The sequence below is a fragment of the Phyllostomus hastatus genome, unplaced genomic scaffold (genome assembly GCF_019186645.2).
Source record: "Phyllostomus hastatus isolate PE091 unplaced genomic scaffold, TTU_PhHast_1.1 phas_contig_40, whole genome shotgun sequence".
Classification (NCBI taxonomy): Eukaryota; Metazoa; Chordata; class Mammalia; order Chiroptera; family Phyllostomidae; genus Phyllostomus; species Phyllostomus hastatus.
In genome coordinates, this window is record NW_025333872.1 from 69,316,490 (window position 1) to 69,340,211 (window position 23,722).

At 35.9% G+C, this 23,722-nt stretch overlaps 1 protein-coding gene across 2 annotated transcripts in view; it reads left to right on the plus strand.

Moving 5' to 3' along the window:
* Window positions 1–23,722, plus strand: part of NKAIN2 (sodium/potassium transporting ATPase interacting 2) — an 875,120-nt gene that overhangs the window by 709,841 nt on the left and 141,557 nt on the right. For both annotated transcript variants that reach the window (XM_045843378.1, XM_045843377.1), the window contains one exon: window positions 16,765–16,965. In XM_045843378.1, coding sequence (XP_045699334.1) covers window positions 16,765–16,965 — 201 coding nt within the window. The remainder of the gene's footprint in view (window positions 1–16,764; window positions 16,966–23,722) is intronic.

The following is a 23,722-nucleotide window of genomic DNA, read 5'->3' on the forward strand; positions in this document are numbered from 1 at the left end:
TTGTTCACTTTGTGAACATTACCCTCTTAGATCTTTTCCTACTTAAATATTCTTTGTTCTTTAAGGCCTAGTTAAAATATCCACTTTACTATTAAACCTTTCATGATAACTCAACCAGATGTGAATTTTATTTCAAAAGCATTTCTTTACCTTTCTTAAGTTTATAGCCATGTTTTACCATATGACCTTATGATGTAATTACATGTGTTTGACAGGTTATCAGATTGTGCAGTCTTTGGAGGCTAAATCATGGTGTATTTATATTATATCCTTCACAATGATGGCCTTCATCATCTCAAAGAAAAATAATCTTAGTTAATTTTCATCAAGTAGGCCCTTTCAGGTTCCCATTTCAGGTTTTAAATTGAGACATATTTAGAGTACCTGAAATTACTAAGGAATGAATATTTTGATGATACACAGCTAATTTTATCTGAATGTATTATATTCACCCTAGGCAACAGACAGAATCTAACTGGCTCTGTTGATCTTTGTCCACATAAAGTCTACACTCATTATCCAATTAGCTGTGTACAGAGATTTTTGTCACGATTTAGTGTTCCTCACAAGTGGACTCTGGGATGCGGGTCCTCTGAGTGTCCCAGACTTCTCTCCAGTACTCTCCTCGGGCTTCCTGTTTCCATGCCCCATTCTCCGGTTCCACATCGTTCTGCTTCCAGGCATACATTCCACTGAGCTGCATATTTTTATGAAGGGTAACCATAAAAAAATATGAATGTATCTTTATACAATATCTGTATGAACATATCTTTATAGAATAGTCATATGGATATCACTACAAAGAAGACAGAGCATGTGCCTCTGATTTCAGCCCGTGGAGTTATGAAGACTGTTTGCTTTCTTCAGATAAGCTGTCTCCAAATAAGAGAGGTCTGACTGAGCTGAGCATGCTCACTCCCTTTGCCCAACTTATCCATCAAATAAGTGGTGGTGGTGGGGCTGAGAGAAAGAAAAGAGACATAGGAGACACATTTCTTCAATCCTGTTCCCTGAGGAGACATGAAATACAAATTATTTTTCATCTCCGAAAACCTAAAGAGTGGGAAGTTTTTTTTTTTCTCTTCATGTACTGAGACTAGGAAGCAAGCCCCAGAAATATGCAGAGGGGAGAGGATCAGAAGTCAACTAGAACAGTCCTCCCACTTTTAAGGACTTTTGCCTCTAAAACTGTTGAAATTTCAGGTGTTTTCCTCAGACACTGATAGACAGTTTATCTTTTGCCCCTAGAAGGCTCTGAAATGATTTCTCTCAGACTAGCCCCAAAATTCATACTCAATCCTGCTGACTATTTCAAATTATGCCCTCCAAAAGCCAGTGTATCATGATTTTTTTCTTACTTATTTTGGCCTATGGGAAGGAATAATTTACCCATATGCACAGGAAATATATGGTTTTCTGTTTACTTTGTGGAGAAAATAAGGTCCCTGGAGCTTAAGAGAAGCAAAGCAATACCTACTGTGATCATTTATCTAATGAACACAAGTTTCTTATTTATTTCCTTTAGCCTCTTTTGTTTATGGTTTAAATCTGATAAACATCAAAACCTTTTTTAACATTAAGATATTGAAAAAAATTATGTGCTTTCCAGGAACCTGCTTTAGTGAAAAAGGGAGTTAAACAAAGCAATAAAGAGATATACATCATGTGACCACAACATTCATTATAAGTACATAGAACCTATTGACTCAATAAATGTCCATTCAAAAGCTATGTGAAACACTTGTCATACTCAAGGATACAGATGCCAGTGATTAGTTAGCGAGTATATTTAGACTCTAGGTTCTATGCTGATGTGCCTTTTGCCTTGGAAAGCAGTCAGGTACAGAAGGACTGCAAGGCCCAGGCTCTGAATTCAAAGCATGCTGACAAGAAGTTACAGGCAGGTAAACCACTAGCATAAGAAGGTGTCACATAGCTAGACATAGAGTCTGAAGTGTTAGGTTAGAGTGGAGAGAAGGTTTAGAGCAGGCTAGATAAGCCAGTATTGTGTTTAGAAATATACACAGGCAAATGTAGACTTTCTACACTTAGGTACAGTTTAGGATAGGGGGTGGGAGGAAGTACTGTGGACAAAGTGGCACAGTGGGGTAGCCAGGGCTTGGGGTCTGGGCATGAACACTGTGAAAGCATGTCAAGACTGCCCTTTGCTAGTGATATGAAAAGGTTCTCAGGTGCTAAACTCCAGTTAAAGGGAGGATTCTTCAGATGAAAATGGTTAATTATTACAAATGGTCAGAAATCTCTTTATGTCAGTATCCTATAGAGCTTTACCACTAAAACCAAATTCATCCTCATTCAAGGTAACAATTCCCACTATATTTCTCTGGTACTCAATTACCTGGAAAGGGATGGTCATTATCTTCTCTGTATTACAGAATGAAAAAGCAATATAGAGAATGATACCCCTGGTCATGAACTGGAGTCTTCTCTTTCACAGTGTTTTACTTTTCCCACCATCCCAACTGTCTTAGTTTCCACAGGTAAACAGAGCATATATATTGTACAATTTACCTGGATAGTTTAGACCAGAAAAAATGGTTGCAATAAATTGCATGAGCTCTTTCAAAATTTTCCTAAACAGGAAATATTTTTACTCTTTTCTTACTCTCAGTGATCCCTGGCACATACATCTCTCTTTATGGAGAAGGATTAACACGGACTCAACTTGGGAGAAATCCAATTATACAGTTAATAAAAACTAAAGCTCCATGCCATGCTAAGCGATGATGTAGCACCAGGGAAAATTAATTACTGCATCTTAGAGTGGAAGGAGTTGGACATGTCAGATGTGAATTCAGTTAGCCTTAGGATATATGATGACTTTCCGTTCTTTTGTGACTGAATATTTTAAAGTACAGTCGGGTGCCACATACCTGTATTTTGGTTAACAACCAGCCAAATATACAACAGTGGCCCCCTAAGATTATAATACAGATGAGAATTTCCTATCACCTAGTGACATCATAGCTGTTGTAATATCATAGCAAAATGTATTATATGTTTATGTTGCTGCTGGTGTGAACAAACCTACTGCACTACCAGTCATACAAAAGTATAGCGCATACAATTAAGTACATTATGTCTCATGATGATAATAAATGACTATGTTATAGGTTTCTATCTTTTCTATGCTATACTTTTTATCCTTATTTTAGAGTGTACTTTTCTATTCACAAAAACGTTTCTTGTAAAACATAATGAGTGCTATGCTGGCAGCATCCTCATACATCTCATGTTTACCATGCCTCTTGTGCTTGATTTCATCTCGTGTTGTTTTGTGCATTAACATGCTGCACAGGCTTGTAGCCTAGGAGCAGTAGGCTGTACCATATAGCCTACCTGTGTAGTAGGCTATGCCATCGAGGTTTGTGTAAGTGCATTCTGTGATGTTCCCACAAGGATGAAATTTGCTTAAGAATTCACTTTTCAAATGTCTCTTCATCATTAATCAGTGCATAACTGGTAAAAGTTACTCAAAATCATGTAGCCATACTCTATGAAAGTAAGTGACCTTTTTAATATTCTAACAAGATTAAATTCTTAAAATGCTTGAATTTTTGTAGGAACTTTTCAGATTCATTGTGTAAATTCAAGTTGTTCCCTTGACTCTAGCTGTGAATAGTCAGTGATTGGTGAAAATGTATTAAAATTGCCCCTTTACACGAGAGTGTTTAAGTGATTTTGATACTCCTAAAGAGATTTGATAAGTGCTCTGATGCTGAGAATTTATATATAATCATTGTCAAATACAGCATAGTGCAGTATTTAATAGCTAAAATTAGTAGTTGTCAATGGAAGCAGGTTATTAACATTTGGGCATAAACTAGCCATCTGTAGACTTTAAATTATAGTGTATTTTTCTAAGTTATTTTATCTGAACTAGAGAGAGTGATATCCTCAGAAGTTTACATTACCCTATGTATTTAAGTGGTACTGAATAAACCTAGGCAACAGAAAATCCTAACATATAATATTTAATCTCTATTCCTATAATCATAGAATCATTCTGAGGAAGGTAACTGTACAAGTTTTGAATACAGCCTTCACTCCTAAATGACCATCTAACCTTTGCTTGAATACGACTAGCTACAGGGATTCGTCATTCAGAATACCACCCATTCCCTTTGAGAGTACTTGTAATCGTTCGGTTTGCCATAATTTCCAGATAAAGTCATGAGCTTGAATCTTTGCCTGCCTCTCTGGAGTTCACTATAAATAATTAGTCTGATCCTTCTGAATTTTTGAATTTCTTTAAATATTTGAAGGCAATTATGAGGAGCCTTCTGATTCCTTTCTTTTTCAGACAGGTCAGCCCAAATTCTCTCAAGGTTCCTCCTGTGGCGTGGATTTTATATTCCACAACTCCCGTGGACACAGAGTCAGGATGAAATTTGAACAGTGCCCATCAAGCACTAAAACATTCTGAGAGAAGACTGTAAGATTCCCATAGGTGTGTGAGAAAATTGCATGTCACAGAATTCCTATGTTCATTGTAAGAAAATAGCTGGTTACTTTATTATTCCTTTACTGAAATAGCTTAACAAAATCTACCTATACCCTAAAATCACACCACTATATTTTTCTCTATGTGATTTCCAATTTCATATTGGATGTGCCAACATCTATGGTATAAATTCAGTGGCCCCTTGGCTTATGGATATGAACAACCACTTTGGATGGGGAATTATTAAGCTATTCCTTTTCACAAGGCTTCTCATGTCTCATACTCTTAAAAAGAAAGTAATCAATGAAAAAAGGAATATTTTGATAGATAATGATGCCTTTCTAAGAAAAAAAAGAACTGGAAGGAAACACGTCTTTTAAATAAGAAGTACTAAGTTATGGCTGACACTGCTACAACATCAGAGTCATCTCTAGAATGAACTGCTATCTTGCTCACCACTCCACTCCACCTCTGTCTTTCTATCATTGCAACAATATGATTAAATTATTATTTCTTTTCCACGTTTGTGTCCTCAACTTATCCTTCTTCCTTCACTTCCACTTCTGGGGAGAATGTTCTCTCTTCCTAAAGGACACTAAGGAACTAGGTGTTTATCGATATAAAAATGATGATGACTATTTTTATGTTTCTTAATATTTTCATCTAGACAGTGACTTTTCCACCAATAGCCTCTTGGCCTTGTATGTTACAACAGCTACAAAGTGCTCATAGGATATGATCCAAATGAAATAGGTACATGTACTTAAAGGTGATGTATTTACACTGAGGGATTTATTTATATTTGTCTCCAAAAATTCTAAGCAGTATTGATCTTTGTACTTGCTAGGATATAATAAGACAAGAAACAAGCCCTGGCTGGTGTAGCTCAGTGGATTGAGCGCAGGCTGCAAACCAAAGCATCACAGGTTCGATTCCCAGTCAGGGCACATGCCTGGGTTGCAGGCCACGGCCCCCAGCAACCACACACTGATATTTCTCTCTCTCTCTTTTTCTCCCTCCCTTCCTTCTCTAAAAATAAATAAATAAAATCTTAAAAAAAAAGACAAGAAACAAATCTTACCACTTAAAAAAAATCTCTCACATAAATAAAATACAACTAAAATGTCTATGAAAGCTTCTTCATCCAAATGCATGGCCAGTATAATTCCACTGTAAATTTAGGGTACAATAAGTTTTGGATTCAATGTGGCAAACCATCTAACAGGACATATCAGGTCATATAATGCTGAGTAGGTTTCTGAACAGCATCTGGAAATTTTTGAAATACACTGTATGAATTATGTGTCCACCATTTTTTAAAACTTTAATACATTCTCCAAACTGAATATGACATTTTGGCAATGATTGATTAGGTGGCCAACATAATTTCCTTAAAAGGCAACAAGGTCCAGTAGGAAAGCACAAAATCAGAAAAAAAAATTGAAACCTAGTTTCATCCTCAATAAAGACAGCTTGCTTCATATATACATCCACACTGAGCCTCATTTTTTTCTTCTGTTAAATAAGCATAGTAATCCCTACTTCTAAATGTTGTTGTAGCAATTATTAGGTAATGAATACATAAATTTTATTTCCTTTCTTTTTTGAAGTACACATTGCTGCAAATTTCTCAATAAGTTGCAAAACTCATATGCACCAAGAGATATGCTTATCTTTAAAATTAAAGATTTATAGAGATTTTACAGAGAAATTTTCTGTTAATTAGTATTTTATTTCGTCTTCAGCTGTGGCCATTCTCAGTAACTGAAAAATGACCACGCAGTCCATCAATAACATTAACACTTGACTCATTTCTGTCTTGCTACCATTTTTTTTTGGTCATTCTTTAGTAAACTGTTCTCTTCCAAAGAATGAATGAAGAAATGACATAAAACTTTATTAGTCTCTCTGGTAACAAACCAATATACATTCTGAATTATGGATCCAAATGAGATTGGGCTCCCAATTCAATTCTGTTGACAAGTTAAAATCCTTGGAGACAAGCACAGATGCAATCCAAAGCAGAATTTCTGACTCTGGGGAAATGCCAGCAGTGGGCTGCATATGTAGGTGGGATAATGACTGGGTAGTAATGGTGGGGAACTACTGAGGAGGACATTTCATTGTTCCTTCAGTGTCTCCAAGCCTTCAATATCATCTATACCTTTGTGCCTCCATGCCAATTAAAACTCCACATTAATCTGCTTTAAAACAAATAAAATGGTGGTCTTTCATGGAGTGCTAAAATGGAAACAACATCTCTTGAAAGAGCTAATGTGTTCTATGCCTCCCTAAGCCCCCAGAGTGAATGCAGATCACTTTTGAAAGCTCTTAGGCAGGAAAGGAACACTTGCAAAATGAAAAAGATACCTGCAGGGAGGGAACACACGGAAGGTGAGAAAACAGCAGGAAAAGCTGCCTGAAGAGGTTTCAGTACATCGAAAACTATAAAGTCAGTGAGGAGTTGATCTTTCATTATTGTAACCAGCTGAGAAAATTCTGCCTCTAGCATCTGCTTCTAAGGGTTTGAAAGAAAGGAGAAAAGACTCATTTTGCCAAACTTAGAGCCCACTCTTAGATGATGGGTCCTTTCATTAGAAGTAAAAAAAAAAAAAGACTTCTGAGCCTGAAGGTTCAATTAACTTTAACATTGCATGCAAGCTTCTTTATTAAATTCCTTTTTTTCTTTCCTTCTTTTCATTTATCCTCCCTCCCTCCTTTCTTCTCTTTTTTCTTTTAGAACATTGCAAGTATCATCTTAAAACAAAATTTATTATATTCCAGATGTAGACTTTTTTCTCCAGCTGAGAGTTACTATTCATTTCTTGAGCAGAAACAGTGACTACATTGAGGCTTAACATATTCCTTTACCCATAAGAGAGCAATTGACCAAGATAATATACTGGTCCAAGATAATATACTGAACCAAGATAATATAACAGTTACATTTAGGGTTAGGGCAACTATATATATGTGGCTATATATAGTATATATATATATATATAAAATAACATTTTGATGATTAATCAGGAAAAGCTTCTTAGAAGGAATAGCCCAAAGTACTAATTATAATGCAGAGACATATACAAGATGCTTATAGGAGGTATTGAGGGGAATTTGATCAAAATGAGACTTTAGCAACAATGCTCAGGATGCAGAGAATGCAGACCAAATGTGCAATAGTATAAAACACTGATTTCAACTAAGAAGGCAGTCAGGATAAGACTTACAACAGAAGAATGAAATACTGACCTTCTTTGGAACGCAGACAAGGAAAAGCCTACCTTCAGGCTAGAAACAGAAACAATGAAAACAGATTATCAATGAATTTGAAATATTTTATACTAAATTTTTAGTGCATCTCTCTGCCTAATGTGAAGAAACAAACTTTGTTTTAAAGAATCTAGCTGCTAGAACTCTATATACCATCAGACTTTTCTCATTTGTTTTTAGACCTATGGTTGTAATGTTTTCCATGGTCAGAGAAATATTTTCTTAAATCTTTTCTTGAATAACTAACAACAGAAACTAGCATTAGCAATGGAGTCATATTGAATTTATAATCCATAATCAGCCAAATGTCATAGTTACCCATAGTTGGATATTCTAGAAGAAAATAGGGCCACAAGTGTACATTTTAGACTGCATCTACTTCTTGTAAGTTTGTCATATAGTAGGATGAATCACATCTTTGAATTTTAGAGCTGGTAGATATGTACTTCTCTATGTTCTGGCCTACATTCCTATATATGAAACATTCATCCAACCTGTTAAAGTGCATTTGTAATTCTGCTTATCTTTTTAAAACCACATTTTCTCAGCTCATTCTTTCTGGCATCTTGAACAATATTATTGCTTTCACTGATTCATATGTTACCAGGATAAATTTAGCATTGGAGTTTTTATATGTATAAGCAGATTTGCATAGATCTATGAGTGTATTAATAGGAAAAAACAGTTACATTTAGGGTTAGAATATTAAGTTCTCCATCCAGGAGAACTTAATATTAAGTTAATATTAATATTAACTAATAAATAATAATAACTAATCAATAATAAATACATATTAAATAATAACTTAATATTAAGTTCTCCAAGCCATGAATGATGATGATTTTAAAGAATTTTTCAGGGTTTCCTATGAATTGGTATCCACATGTAGATATTAGCCATGTGATATAACACAATGCTTTATGATAAAATATTAAACTTTAACTCAGTGTATATTGGTTGTAAATAAATAAGTTTATTGGAAAATAATGATTGCTGGTGTCAAATAAAGCCTTCCCCACTATCCCAATTCCTGCCTCTTCAGCTGATTATAGAATATCATTCAATCAGCGTTTTCTAACTCCTTCACCCATTCCTAATAACTAAGTATACATGTTTTATTAATATAAATATTTTGATTTCCCCAGAGTATTTTGCTGTGGTTAAAAACTGCTTCTTTCCATTAAATGTGTTTGCTTGGCATCCCTCCAAAGTTATCACCGGAAGAAGCATGTTTTAAGGTGAGAAGAATGCTGATGCTCTCCCATTCTTACTCTGCAAGTGTTGAAAGTGGTGGCCCTGGCCCTAATTCCCTTGGACCATTATAGAACTCAGCAGAATAGCCTGGGGTGACTAAGGTCAAGCACTTGGGTTTTATAACATTATGTCATCACCTCCCTAATGATTATTGTTTAATACAGCACCTGTACCAGACTCATATGTTTCCTGCATCGTCCACTCCAGTGCTACAGGAGACTTGATTATGTTTATTGTGAATACCCTTGGTTCATGTTTAACAGTGCCAATGTCCTGTTGCTGATCAAAAATCTTTCAATAAGCCAGGATGTTTGATTTGGCATTTAGGTCTCTCACCAATCTAGCCCCCAATTTATCTTCCCAAAGCTATTTTATATTACTCCTTACAAATTCAGATCTCATAAAATAAAACCTATGTACAGATCCATATATATATATATATACTTAGTTCTATAATTTTGATTAGTTGTTCTATTTTACTTAAAATGTTTTGTTCCCCAGACTGTTGGCCTGTCCAAGCCTAGCCCTTCTTTCAGGCCCCAGCTAGAGCTCCCATCTCTGGAGGCTGACTCACCAGAGTCCACAGGCATCGCACTCTCCAAGGACCTGTGCATAGGCTGTCCACACTTGCTCTTATATACTTACCCAATGCTTCCTTGTATAGTCAGCCACATGTTACCTTTATCTTTTGTCCCCCAAAAGAGACAATAATATCCCCATAATATTAAGGATAATATTTTATATCTGTTTACTTCATTATGGCTTGGTAGAGTGCTTTGCAGATAGTATAGGAAAAATTAATATTTGTTAATAACTATGCTGATAATTATAACCTAATTGCCATTTATACAGAAGTGCATTTTCTACCTTTTCAGATAGTAACTAAGCAGTCTAGAAATGGGAATGTATCAATTTTCGATATACTCCAGGAATCTAAGAAACTATTTCAGATGTTTAAAACTGCAACTCAAAACTTCTCACTTGCGGCCTCCACCTTCTGAACTCTCCACTACAGAGTCCAATGCTCACTCTCAGAACAGATACATGCGTGTATGCTCCTCCTCAAATGCTACAACCTGTGAAAGTAAATTTTAGCTTTCCATTAAAATTCTGAGATGTTATTAGTATCACTTTGCCATTTACTTGTCAACTATTTTTTTTTAGTCAAATGCTTATTATTTATTGAGCAATTAGGCTTCTTGTGCTGACCTGAATGCATATAACCCCTGTCAGAAACCACATTTTAGTACTAATAACAGCTTTTATGTGACACATCAAACCCTGTTATTTTGAAAAATGGCATCATCAAGAACAGGGCCCTTTAATCTGAACTTTTTAAAGACTTACTAAGAGAGATGAATAAATATATACATGTGATTTTTTTGTCCCTATACTAATCTGAACAAATAATTATGAAAATGTTCTTGATATAATAGATTTTAAAATTTAGAATTCTGAGCCCATTTTGTGTGTTTTTCAAAATAAATCACCCAGAATACATAAGATTGGTTTATGGTTTTCTGCTTTATTTTGTATTATGGTAACTAGTTCTTTGTTTCAAAAGTCCTTATTATTTTGAAATTAAAATTATAAATCTATGGAAATTAACTTACTGATTATGCATGGTGTATATCATGCTCAGGAATGTCTGCTGAATTTAAAAAGGGGCTTCAAGGAGACCTTTATACTGTTTGTTTTACAACAGAGAATTTATATTTTGTGTTTAAAATAATACAGCCATTGTCAGTCAATGGTCATTGGTGTCAATCTAATTTGGCATACAAGGAAGAAGGAAACTTCATTCAATGCGAACAGCCCAACTGTGATACAGCATGGCTGTGAGACATCACTGCTGTGGAATAGCTCGCTAGTGCTACAAGGTGGGCAGCACCATGCACAGCTGATCAAGAGACAGCCCAGCCACTCAGGCAGCCTAGCCGCTCAGCCTTGGTTCACACCACCCTGTCTGGGTTTGTTCTGCTTTGCTCCAGCTAGAAGTCTGTCAGGGAAACACAATGTACAGTCTTCCGTTGTAGCCAGCAGGTAGCTGGTTTATACAGATAGAAATGCCTGTTCCTGATCCCTGTTTGGTCAGAATAGGGCCACTCTTATTGGTTAGAACAGAGCCACTCCAATTGGTTAAAGATGTGCAGCTCTGATTGGATAGGGAAAGCCTTGGTCTTATTGGTTGAAAAAGTTCTCCAGGAACTTCTTCATAAAAGCTAGCTCAGATGGCAGAAACAGCGCAGACAGGCAATTGAGCAGCACAGGGTTTCTCTGTAAAGAGTGAGAGCCCCAGAAGTGGCTGCTAAGATCTTCTTTTTGTTTATATTTGAACCCACATAGCCACCAGGAGCCCGCCTTAGTCCTCAGAGTTCACAAGATGCACATACACACAGAGACTTTTGTAAGTGAGAACATAAGATTATGCAAGGAATCACGGAGTTAGTGATTGCTGGTTGAAGATAAGCACTTACATTTCATTCTGAATTTATTCCAAATTATAATAATAAGAAGAAGAAAAAACAGATAAACTCACAGTAAAGGGAGACAAGAAAAGGGGGGGGATGGACAAGAGAGATGTCAACAGTTATTGAAAGATAAAAAGTAGATGGAGGATTGGTAAGTAACTTAGCAATATGGGAAAAGCTTAAAAGCTGTAAACATGTGGAGGATGGTTCCAATGTACAGATTTGACCTACAAAACCCTTGCAAAGCCAGTATTTAAGAGTGGAAGAATTAGTGGACTGAGATAGAGGTCTGAAAAGGGGAATGGATTGAATACCTGTTCAAGACCAGTTGGGCTATCTTAGGCTCACTCTTTAGTTTACATACCCAGGCTTCTCCTCTGGACCGGTGAGACTCTTATGGTACAAGCAGGCATGGCTAAGTTTCTGATCACATGAGGATTAAGTTAAAAATAATGCAAACTTAAAAAAAAATCTGCATACCAAGTAGCAAGACCGCCAACTCCTCAGTTTAGCCTAAGGATCCTGCAGTCGGGTATCCTATAAGTAAATTGGAAGACCCAGAACAGAGTTCTACAGAGTCCCACAGGTCTAGCATAAAGGAGGCCCTCCTTTATGACATATAGTCATCATATGTGAAGGATACCAGCTAGCCAGCCCACTAATGCATAAAAAAAAATCCCTGCCAGTCAAGTTTTAGTTTCTCTTTTTTTTGATATGACAAACAATGATCACCAGACTTTTAAGGAAAGGCTCCAACAATAAGGTCAGAGACAAAAACAAACATAAAAGAAAAACTTCAGGGCGTTGCACTCTCTATTCCCTCTGGTGGGGTTGCTCTTTCCCTTGTTTGCTCTCTTCGCTTCTACCACGTTATTCTGGAGTCATTCAAATACAAATTAATAAAAGATATCTTTTCTTACCATTACATCTAAAAATCACACTTGTGCCACTACCCAATGTTTTGTCATTCTATTCCTTTACTCAAATTTATTTTCTTTATATATAAATTACTACATAGATATTTTTATATTCTTATATATATGTTATCAATTTCCCCCACTTTAAAATGACCACCCATAAGGATGCAAGTATTTCCTTTGGAACATAGTAGACCCTTGATAATTTTTCAAATATTATTCATTTGTCTAATTTTTATATAGTAAAAATAAATAACTTTGGTAACTCCAAAACAATGTAGGAAATGAAATTTAAAAATAATTATAATTCAGAGAACTAAGAAAAGTTATGGCCAAGAAGCAATTCAAAAATGTTAGCTGAATAAAAGCAACAATTAGAAAAGAATAATTAACTCTCAAGGTTTCAAAATACTAAAAAATAAAGATTTAATTTAATGTAAGATTGGGAAGACTTGGTAAAGGAAATCTCCAAAAGAGTAAAGAAAAATATAAAATACAAACAACAGGGAAGAAAAGATAGCAAAGTGAAAGATTAAGTCTGGAAGTCAAATGTCTGACTTACAGGAACTCCTATAATAACAGTAGAAGGGAGGGAATGATTACAGGTATGATGTAAGATATTTTCTAAAATGGGAAGGAAGGGCTCCTGGATGGAAAAGCTCTCTAGCTGCTCCACAAACACAATGAAAAGGAAAATCATCAAGGTACTTACAGAATTTTAGAAACTGCAGCTAAAATTAAGATTTTTCTGCATAGGTAATTCTCAAAACTATAATATGGAAGCAAAATAAATTGTGAAGTATATATACATTTTAAAATCTAGAAAATTTATATTATTGATGTATATGTACATATTTAGTAAAATTACAAAAAAACTTTCATGAGAATAATAATACCAAAATAATGATAGTAATTATCCATGAAGAGGGAAATGCTATTTAGGAATACAGAGAAGATATCATTTATGTGTACAAAGTTCTATTTAAAAATGACTTCAAGCAAATATAGCATAAGATTTAATGAGGCTGAGTAGTGGGTATAATGATATTGTTATAATGGCTCCACACTTTTGATGTTTTTGAGATATATCACTATTTAAAACAAAATGATACAAGAAAACAAAAGACAATAGATTACACAAAAAGTTGCAGGAAACAAAATAACATATTTCTTAATTGTATTAATGGAAACTAGAAGATAATTGAAAAATGTCCTCTCAGTTACATTGGAAATAATATTTAACCAAGGAGCACATATACAGGTAAAATATCAGCCAATTAATATAAACATAGAATGAAAACACTTGAGATTTAAAATTATTCACCTAGTCTTAAGAAACTAGTGAATTATGCTTCACTCTGTGAAGCAAGCAAGCAAATTATGTAAGAGAAAGATATGAGAGCTGTTAAGAAAAAAATTATACTGAACACTTGTTAGAATTGTCAAGACAGGTTTAGTTTTAACTACTGCTACTACAGTAAGATCTCTTTACTAGAAAGAGAGTTCAGTGTAGAAATGAACTCAACTCCAAGTTAAAAAAGCAAGAACTTAATCCAAGACTTTATTCAAGACGATTGCAATAGGAGAGTGAAATTAAACTTCCCTCCACTGAAGCAAAAGTTGGGAAGATTTTTAATACCTGGGTTAGCTAATGGAAAAGTACCAGAGGACATTTGAGGGGTGAGAGAGTGTTAGTCAATATGATTAGGCCATTTGTGTTTGTTAATTATCTCTTCTCAAAATCAGGCTTCTGTCCATTCATAATTACATTTCAAAGGGGTGGCTTCCAGGACCTTGAAAAAGACATTCCTACATTTTAGAAATTTACATCTCTAAGGAGCATGGGAAGAATTTTCAACTGCAAGTTTTCTAAAGAAAGTGTTCTAAGGAAAAGAGTCAGAGGCCTATACTCAGGGGTGTGGGGGGGAAACATGTTTAGTTAAGCTAAGAGGAATGTTAAGTCATCTTAGTCAAATCAGAAAGCTGAGGATCCAACCTAAGAGAGAAATGATGATGTTAGGTGAAGTCCCACTTCCAATTTTATGCACCAGTTGCATGGAGCCTGATGGAAGCAGAAGCCTGTAGGTCAGAGGTCCCAGTAAAAGAACAAGCAAGCAAACAGAAGAATTGAGTGGTTCTGAAGTGTTAGAACATGTAGAAATTAATATTGAATGACTTCTCACAGTTCTTTAAAAAGAATTAAGGATAGGTATGCTATAGACAGTGAAAAATATGCCACAAAATATGTGAAGAAATCAATAACAGACAGATAAAGGGAAAATCCCAAAACACTTGGAGTTTAAACAACACATTTCTAAATAACACATGGGTTAAAATAGAAATCTCAATAGCAACTAAAAATTATTTTGAACTAAATTAAACATGAAAATACAATATACTATTCTTTGTAGGATACAGTGAAAGCAGTGTTTAGAAGGACATTTATAGAATTTAGTGCATATACTTAAAAAGAACAAAAATCTAAAATCAATAACCCAACCTTCTACCTGAAGATACTAGGAAAGAAAGAGCATTTTAAATCTAAAGTAAGCAAAAGAAAATAAATAATAAAAATGAAGGTGAAAATACAAAATTGAAAATAGAAAATCAGTTATCAATTATCAATAAATCCAAAGATAGTTCTTTGAAAATATTAATAAAACTGATAAGCCTTTAACCAGGCTAAGAAAAAATTAGAAAAAACAAATTACTGGTATCAGAAATGAAAAAGGGATCATTACTATAGATCTCTTGGGCATTAAAAGGATAATGAAGGAATATTATTAATAACTCTACACTCACAAATTGATAAGCTAGAAGAAATAGACAGATTCCTTAAGATACAATCTGCCAAAACTTACACAAGAAGAAACAATTTGCATAGGGCTGTATCCATTAAAGAAATTGAATTAATAACTTTCCCAAACAAAAAGCATCAGGCCCAGATGGGTTCACTGGTTAATTCTACCAAACATTTAAGAAATAAATTATATTAATTTTCTGCAATCTCTTCCAGGGGATAGAATTAGAAAACTTCCAACCCATTCTATGAGGCAAACATTAACCTAATAGCAAAACTGGAGAAAGATATTGCAGGAAAAGAAAACTACAGATAAATACCTCAGATGAATGGAGATGCAAATATCCTCAAAAAAATATTAGGAAAATGAATCCAACAATGTACAAAAAGAGTTACACACCACACCCAATTGAACATCCTATATATCTTTCTAATATTTCCTGGACACCTTGAGATCTGGACCCCTTGAGATCTGGACCCCATTTCAAATCCCTATTTGGGGCCCCCTCTTGGCTGCACCCTGTTACAGTTTCAGGTGCACAATTCCAAAACACTTCATCTTTACACTGTACTGAGTGATCACTGTCCCAAGTCAAGCCTCTTTCCATCACCACTTATTTTCTATGTGAGATCTACCTTGTCAATCCAGTACTTCATTTTGGAGTGAGAGTGGTTGGCATCTCCTATCTTGTGGCTCTGTCACTGAGACTCAGGTAATTCCTTTTTCTTACCACTGACCCTCTTTGTTAGAATTCATCTTCCCTTATGACTTGCTGACTAATAGAATGAATTTGATGCATTTCTTTTCACCATTTTTTTTCTTGGAAAACATTTGTCCATGTGTTCTCGATAGCTTCATGTTTGTATATGTGATTATAAGTTAAGTGCAAAACCTATGCCTTTTATTGCATTTATAGCTGCACATGAATATGCTGCACTTCAGCTAAAGAATTGTTGATTTATTTTCTCTACCCTGCAATAGTTTGCTGGTGATATTTCTTAAGAAATGCTATGGCTAATTTATAGTACAAGTAGACAAGATTGCAAAGACCCTGAAAAAATTGCTAAAATAATAGGAAGAGGAAAGGAAAAAATAGCATTATGTTTTAATCAGTAAAGATCTTACAAATTTTAGTATTAGCCACAACATTATGTTCAATTTTGCTGAATTGAAGCAGTACTTTAATATTTAAATGTACAAAAGGTGAATATTCTTAGGGAAAGAAAAATAGATTTAAAGTAAGATGAACTTCACTTGGAAATAAATTATACCCTTTATAATATATACAAGTCCTAAGAAGTAAGAGCTCTTTAGTTTTACAATCGATATAACTCACTGATAATTTTACAATTAAATATATTTATGTTGTTGTAGTCTGTAAACCTTCATAAGTAGAATCAATGGATACATAATTTTCAGGTAGAACTGAGTTTCACTTTAGATGATTTTTTTCTTCCTATAAAATATAATAAGAAGAGGGAGGGAATCATATTTCCAAACAGGAAATTCAGAGCAAGTCAGTCCAAATAAGCTAACTAACATTTATAAAGTAATTCTCATCCTTATAAATTGCCTTCTTGCAGGAGACAGACCTTATCCTGACTTTTAATATTTCAATGCACCGATCTTGGTGGATGGAGAATGGACCAGGATGCACGGTGACATCAGTGACACCTGCCCCAGACTGGGCCCCAGAAGACCATCGCTACATCACGGTCTCAGGGTGTCTTCTGGAGTACCAGTACATAGAAGTGGCGCATAGTTCCCTCCAGATTGTCCTCGCAGTAAGTGTGCACAGCCAACCCCTCTTTTTAGTGCTTCTGGAATTGTTTTATTTCTGCGCAGTCTCAGTGCCCACAAATGGAATATTCAGGGAACATGTGGCTATTTGCTTTTTCCTAATTAATGCAACTTTTATTTTAATAGAGATTATGAACTTAAATCTTGCCCTGGACTGAGTGTATTGATTATTTCCAGCAATTACTAAATAGAATTTGTGCAATTTCAGCATTTTATATAAGAAATCCAACCAGTTAAAGTTTGATTATTTGGCTTTTGGTAGACTTTTCCAAAGACTCTGAAGGGAAGTTCAGAGAGTTTTCACATCTAACATGCTGTAATACCCAAATTTATAAGGATTCAATGGATATTCTCCCTCTCACACTGTGCCTCTTTCTGTGTATACTTTCAGTCCTGAAACTCCTCCATGTGCCCTATCTGCTTGTTCCTGGGTTTCTCCCAAAGTGTCACCCATCACCTTTATCCCTCCCTCTCTTTCAAAACAATTCCTTTTTCTATAAATTTCAGTTCTAGGACAATCATGCCCTTATTTTTCACAGAATTATACTAATAAAAAACTCTCCTAACTCCTTTTTATTTGTGTATTTGTAGAACATATTTGTACAATACATGCCTATGTTATATAAAACACTATTTTATATTGTATTACTAGGACAAAGATAAGAGCAATACTTATTTCTCAGAAAAAATTTTTACTGAAGCTAAAGAAATAATTTTGTGGGATTTATAAAATTAAGGCAACTTTACTATACATTTCTTCATTTATTTATTACAGGTCTATATGTGCCAATCCCCATATATTTTCCTCAGACTCCATGTAGATCTGCAATTTATGTGCACAGTCTTAAAATTGTTAACAAATATTGCAAGTATGATATGCTTTTTACCTTTTTCTTCAGTTAATTACTATGAGAATGATATTATATATGCATATACATTACAATAGGATAAGAATGCTGTTCTAGGAAGCACTTTCCAAATCTCTGTGACTGCAAACTGCAGTAGTTTATTCTCCTGAGTCAGCAGGAAGTTCCACCATGACTGTTATGAAGAAAACAAGGCAGTGGAGCAGCCACCATCCGAGTCATCAAGGGTTGTTGCCACGCCAGAGAGCGAAATAAATCTGTGGCGAGAAATGCTTCTCCATGGGAGGAGACAATCATTGTTCACAGTTCATTGTTCAGAACTAGTCACACAGTCCCAGCCAATCACAAAATGGCCAGAAGGAGGGGGGGACTGTAAATATTTATAAGTCAGCATAGATCATTTCCAGAATATTTGAATTATGTTCTTAGCTAAGGTGTTGGGTGGTTTCCCTCAAAATGTTCTGAGACACTTCTTAATAAACAAACTATGCTATACTTAACCTCTAAAAATTATAATTTTCATTATCTTGAAATAAAGATTAATTAGATTCAATGGGATGGAAGTAGTCATTTCATTACTTGAAACCCATTTAGATGAAGTATTCATTCTCTCCTGGGATAAGTAAAATATTTCCAGTTTTAGGGGACAGATAAAACACCTTCATATATGTATTAGAGAGCAGTTGTACATAAATGTTTCTTCATTTGGAAATTCCTTTTGTACTGTACTCCAGCGTTTTGGGAAGCTTCCATCTATGTATCAAGGATGCTATAAAGATAAAGTATATGTCTGGATAGTTATATGTGACTATTTTAGATTGTTAGTCAAAATAATGTATGTATATATGTATATGTGTATATATATATATATATAATTCATAGATTTATTAAACTCCACATAAAATTTTGGCACACATGTAATTTTCTAAAAAATACATTTGGACAGGGAAACATGTTGAGGCTGACATATTGCCCAAAGAGAAAGTATTTTTACTTAAGTAAAAACCATCTGAATAGGCTAAGTGGCTACAGTACAAAGAAGACAGGTGGAGTGTCCATAAGGCCAGATATAAGTGATGTTTTAAGCTTCTGGCTCTCAATTCTGTCTGCATTGCCAGGATTGAGTGGAGAAATTGTTTGAACGAGATAACACAGGATGCACTATTTTTACATCTCCAGTTTCCACCTTCCTTTCTGTCCAGGGGGCATTCTTCTTTCCCAATGCCTGCTCACTGTGGATCACCTTAGTCGTTTAGTTAGTAACCGTGCACCCAGGCCTGTCGCTTAGAGATCAATATTCTTTCTGTATTTTGGCTTGCTTTTGTCTCATCAGTCTTAGGCTGAAAGTACCTGTTGTGTAGAAACTCAGCAAATCTTAACTAGTTTTACAATGCAAATCAAAATGGGGCTTATGTATCTTGAACATTTGGCTTTACCTAGATGGAAGCCTTCCAACTACATTTTCCTGTGCTCATTCTGATCACTGTGCTATGATGATTAAGAGTTGAAATAGTGTCTTTGATCTCTGCTCCTCCCATTTTGGAGGAGCAGAGATCGAAGACCATCTAATGTTTACTTAAGTCCAGTCCAGTGAACACTACCTGAGCGCTTGGCCTCTGCCGGCATCTAGAGAAACAAATGACAGATCCCTGACCTTGAGGATGCCACGGTCAAAAATGAGGTGAGGTTCCTAAAGATTCAAAACAAGTGCAAATAGGCACTTTTCAGGGATGTGACAGACAGAAAATACAGTTTGTGCAGCTTGTGGCATAATCTTGGCTCGTTCGTTCCATCCTGCTTTTTGTAAAGTCAGCTGAATTCTCACGCTTCTCATTGTTTTCACTGGTCTTTGAAGCTGCCTTCTCTTCCAGGATACCTGGCTTAGATCTGCTTTCATAAATGGCTGCTCTTCCAGCTACTGCTCTTGATTAACTCCAAATCTCTCTAGTTCTTTTTCTACACCTTCACTGAGCCTTTCTTTCACAGATTCCTGACCCCTGGCATGCCTGTCACCCCATTGTTCGGTTTTCTGCCAATCAACTCCTAGCTGATTTTGAAATTAGCATTCACAAAGCCCTCATTTGCATTGTGCGTACATAAGATATTTCTTGTCTACAGCCAAAGGAAGAGGAGTTATCCATATAATTGGGAAGAGGGGCTATTAATCACACAGCTTCCAGCCGAGCAGAAAGCACTGCCAGAACACCATAATGATGAGCCAGGTGGGAGAATTTGAGCTCTCCTGCTCCAGCCGCATTTTCTTCTAGTTAGTATCAGACATCACATTCAAAAGGATTGCAGGTGCACAATTTTAATAAAATCAGAAATTAAAAATAACCCACATCTATAAAATGGATCAAATAAATATGTATGGGGAGAGCCAGGGAGGGAATCAGCTAGAGAGATGGTGTGGTTCACCCTAGAAAAATTGACCCAATTTCTTCAAATGTGTGATTGAACTGCATGGTTTACAAAATGTGTTCACGGGAATTAAATCCTTTAAATTGTGTAACAGTCCTGTGAGGGCAGCAGCACAGGTTAAAAGCCTTTCTTAAGATTTCTTAGCTAGTAAATAGGGAGGATGGGCATGCTGATTTAAGTTTTTCTCTGGCACCAATGATAGGAAATAGGTTCCAACCTGCATGCCAGCACTAGCTAATGGGTAACGGATTCCGGAGGCCCCTAAATTCCTACTTGTTTAGTGGCAACAAAAACAAATCCCAAACCACCATGATGGATTGGCTGTGTCTGCTGTGGGTAAGGGGAATGGAGGAATCTAGGCTTCATATTCGTTATGCGTGCATTACTCCTCACTCCTTGTAACCAACACAATGACAAAGGAGGTTGTTTTACACATGAATGTAAATAAATGAAGCTTTCAAGAAAAACGCTATTGCAATGCCTGAGGTTACTTTATATTTTAAAATATATATTAAGATTCCAAATAATTAATTGGAAAAAAACACAAATATTTAATCCCTCTTTTCTCTAGCTACTTCCTCAGGACCAATATCTGTAAATTTAATGTAAACTTGTCCAACTGAAATTGTTGGGAGCATTCCCCTTTATTTCCTTGATTTCTTTTACTGCTGATGCTCTTCTAAGTTCTTGTTGTTTTAATCAGATTGATTATTAATATTTTTAGGAGACCAGCAGAGGATATTGATAAAAATGTAAATATTCTCACTATTTCCCACAGATACTAAAATTGGCTTAGAAACCAGAAACAGATTAGCAAGGAAGTCACAGAAGACTTTAGGATAAATACTAATACCTGATGCTGTCCACAGGCTCACTACCTAGTTCATCCTTCAGTTATATCTATTCCCGATTCAGAAAAATATGTACCTTTTAGAGCGTATGCAACAATGGAAATCATGGTTTAACAGACTGTGGTAAAAATGTTTGAAGATAAAATATATACTTTTAGTTGGATAGAGTCACATCTTTCCAACTATTCCCAGTTTATGATTAATATTTGCCATTTGGCTTGCTAAGACTTGCCTAAGAATACCATGGGTGAAGAAATTTTTAAACCTTTGCCTTCTGGTACTGCAGGGTCTAGCCAATCACATAACTACCTGTCATCAAACACTGAGTCTGTGCTTCGGTACTGTGTCTACTGTATGTCCACACTAAAGAGTGAGGTGGTTTAGAGCTGGGACTGAAAATTGAGTCTTCTGACTCCTAGTTCACTATCCAGGCCGTACAACCATTTTCTTCCTAGGACAAAACTACGTGCTGCCTGTGATGGAAATGGATAGAGTGACAAAAACTCTGCTTCTTTCCCAGCTCTTGTACTGGTTCAATATTACTGCTTGGTGTCAGATATTGCACACACTGCACCAACTCTAGTTTTCCCGGGCACTGAGATACATGGACATAGTTGTCAAAAGGTAGTAACCCAGTAAATGAAATATATGTGACTTGTCTTTCTGTAACATCAGAACAGTTTACATAAATAGTCACAAAAATATAGGAAGAAAAACCAAACCACTGTTGTGAACAGGGGATTTTTCCAGCGACAAAGTTGTTGAAATAGGAGGTGAAGGTGGCAAACAGAAACAGGAAAGGATATTTCTTGGCACGATTTGGTACTGCAAAACATATAAACAATACTCCACAAACTAATTTTACACCCCCACTGGATTTACCCTTGAATAGTCAAAAATAATCAAGACCCATTGGTACTTCTAAAATGAGCACATGTTTAACTTTATAACCATTCCCAGTTCCTCCCAGGGGTGTCCAACCTTTTGGTGTCTCTGGGCTTCACGGGAGGAAGAAGAGTTGTCCTGGGTCACACGTTAAATACACAGACACTAACGAAAACTGATGAGCAAGTTTTCAAGTAAATTACAATTTTGTACTGGGCTGCATTTACAGTCATCCTGGGCCTCATGTGGCCCACAGGCTGTGGGGCTGGACACCCCTACTGGTCTAGACAATGACACAGTCATTTCAGAACATAATACCTTGATGTTGTATCTATAAATATCAATCAAATTTTAGTAAAAAAATAAACCCTGAATAATTATCATATTTTTATTTTATTTTGCTTTATTTCTGAAAAGTGCCCTTATAAATTGGTGAGTAGTTCTGCAAATTTATGAACAAGCAATCAGAATGCAAGAACTTACATAGTCTCTAAAGAAAAATTAAGTAGAAGATTTTTTTTTGTCTTTAATGTTCTCTGGTGCTCCCTACATGCAAATTCTAAAATATAAGGCAAAATATTCACAGTCATGGAGTCACAATCTTTAAATCTTATACTCAGCTGTATAATAAACTATTTTGTAATTATGAACTAAATGAGGCAATGTTTAAGAAATTGCCTTGAAAACAGTAAAGATGGTATTATTTATTTTCTTCTCAACTCAATTTCCTCCACTGCTCATTGAGAATACTACTATTATTTCAGGCTAACACACAGTGATGTGTAAAAATAAACTAAATCCTACTAACTTTACTTACTCCCCAGATAGAACTGTAATTCCTAGAGTCAGTGTGTTACTCTTTAGTGTACCAACACACTAGCCTACACAGGGGCAAGTTGATCTCATATCAACTATTACCCATCAGTGTACAATGTCTGCTTATGTATATGTTGTGGGGGGGGAGGGGTTCTGCCATGGATGAGAATAAGTCTACCAAGACACAATCTGCTTGGGGAGGAAAGGTTGACAGTTTGGGGGGAAAGCCAATCTGTCAAAGGAAAAGGGCCTGGAGCCTTTTCCTCAATGGGCTTTTATTGGGTTCATTTTGCACAGGAATACAGGTAAACTCATCAATCATTGTCAGGCAGTAAGGATCAAACAATAGATAACATTCAAAGAACTATGAGGGCTTATTCTGTCTGAGTCAGGGTCAGTTAGCTAAAGGGCTATAAAACTTTGGGAAACAAACTCATTTTATGCTTGGACCCTTATCAGAAAATTGAGGAGGTTCTTAAGCAAAGCAGTTTTCACAGGATCTTATGCATTCTTTCTTAGGCCTGATTGCCCCAGGGATCCTCCTGTTCCTGCCCAGGACTGCACTGCCCTCTGGCATTGTTTCAGACTTAAGTCAGGGAGGGGAAGTAAGGCAGCCAAGAGATTAGGGCACTTCTCACAGACAAAATGAAGACTCAGGCTATGTCAAAGCTGAGGGGCAAGGGTCCAGCACCCTCTTTTTCCATAGCCCCCCAAGTCCTTCCCTTAGGGCTACTTTGAGACCATGCCTGCCTTAGGTTGTCCCTCCCTTAAGGAATCTTATCTGCATTGGCTAACCAGTCATCCACCTTGGACCAAGCAGGGTGAAGTAAAAGGTGGCAGAGGCCAGCACCCCTGCCAGGAAGATAAACTTTGTCTCTTTAGTGGCTTATGGTCCTAAGGTC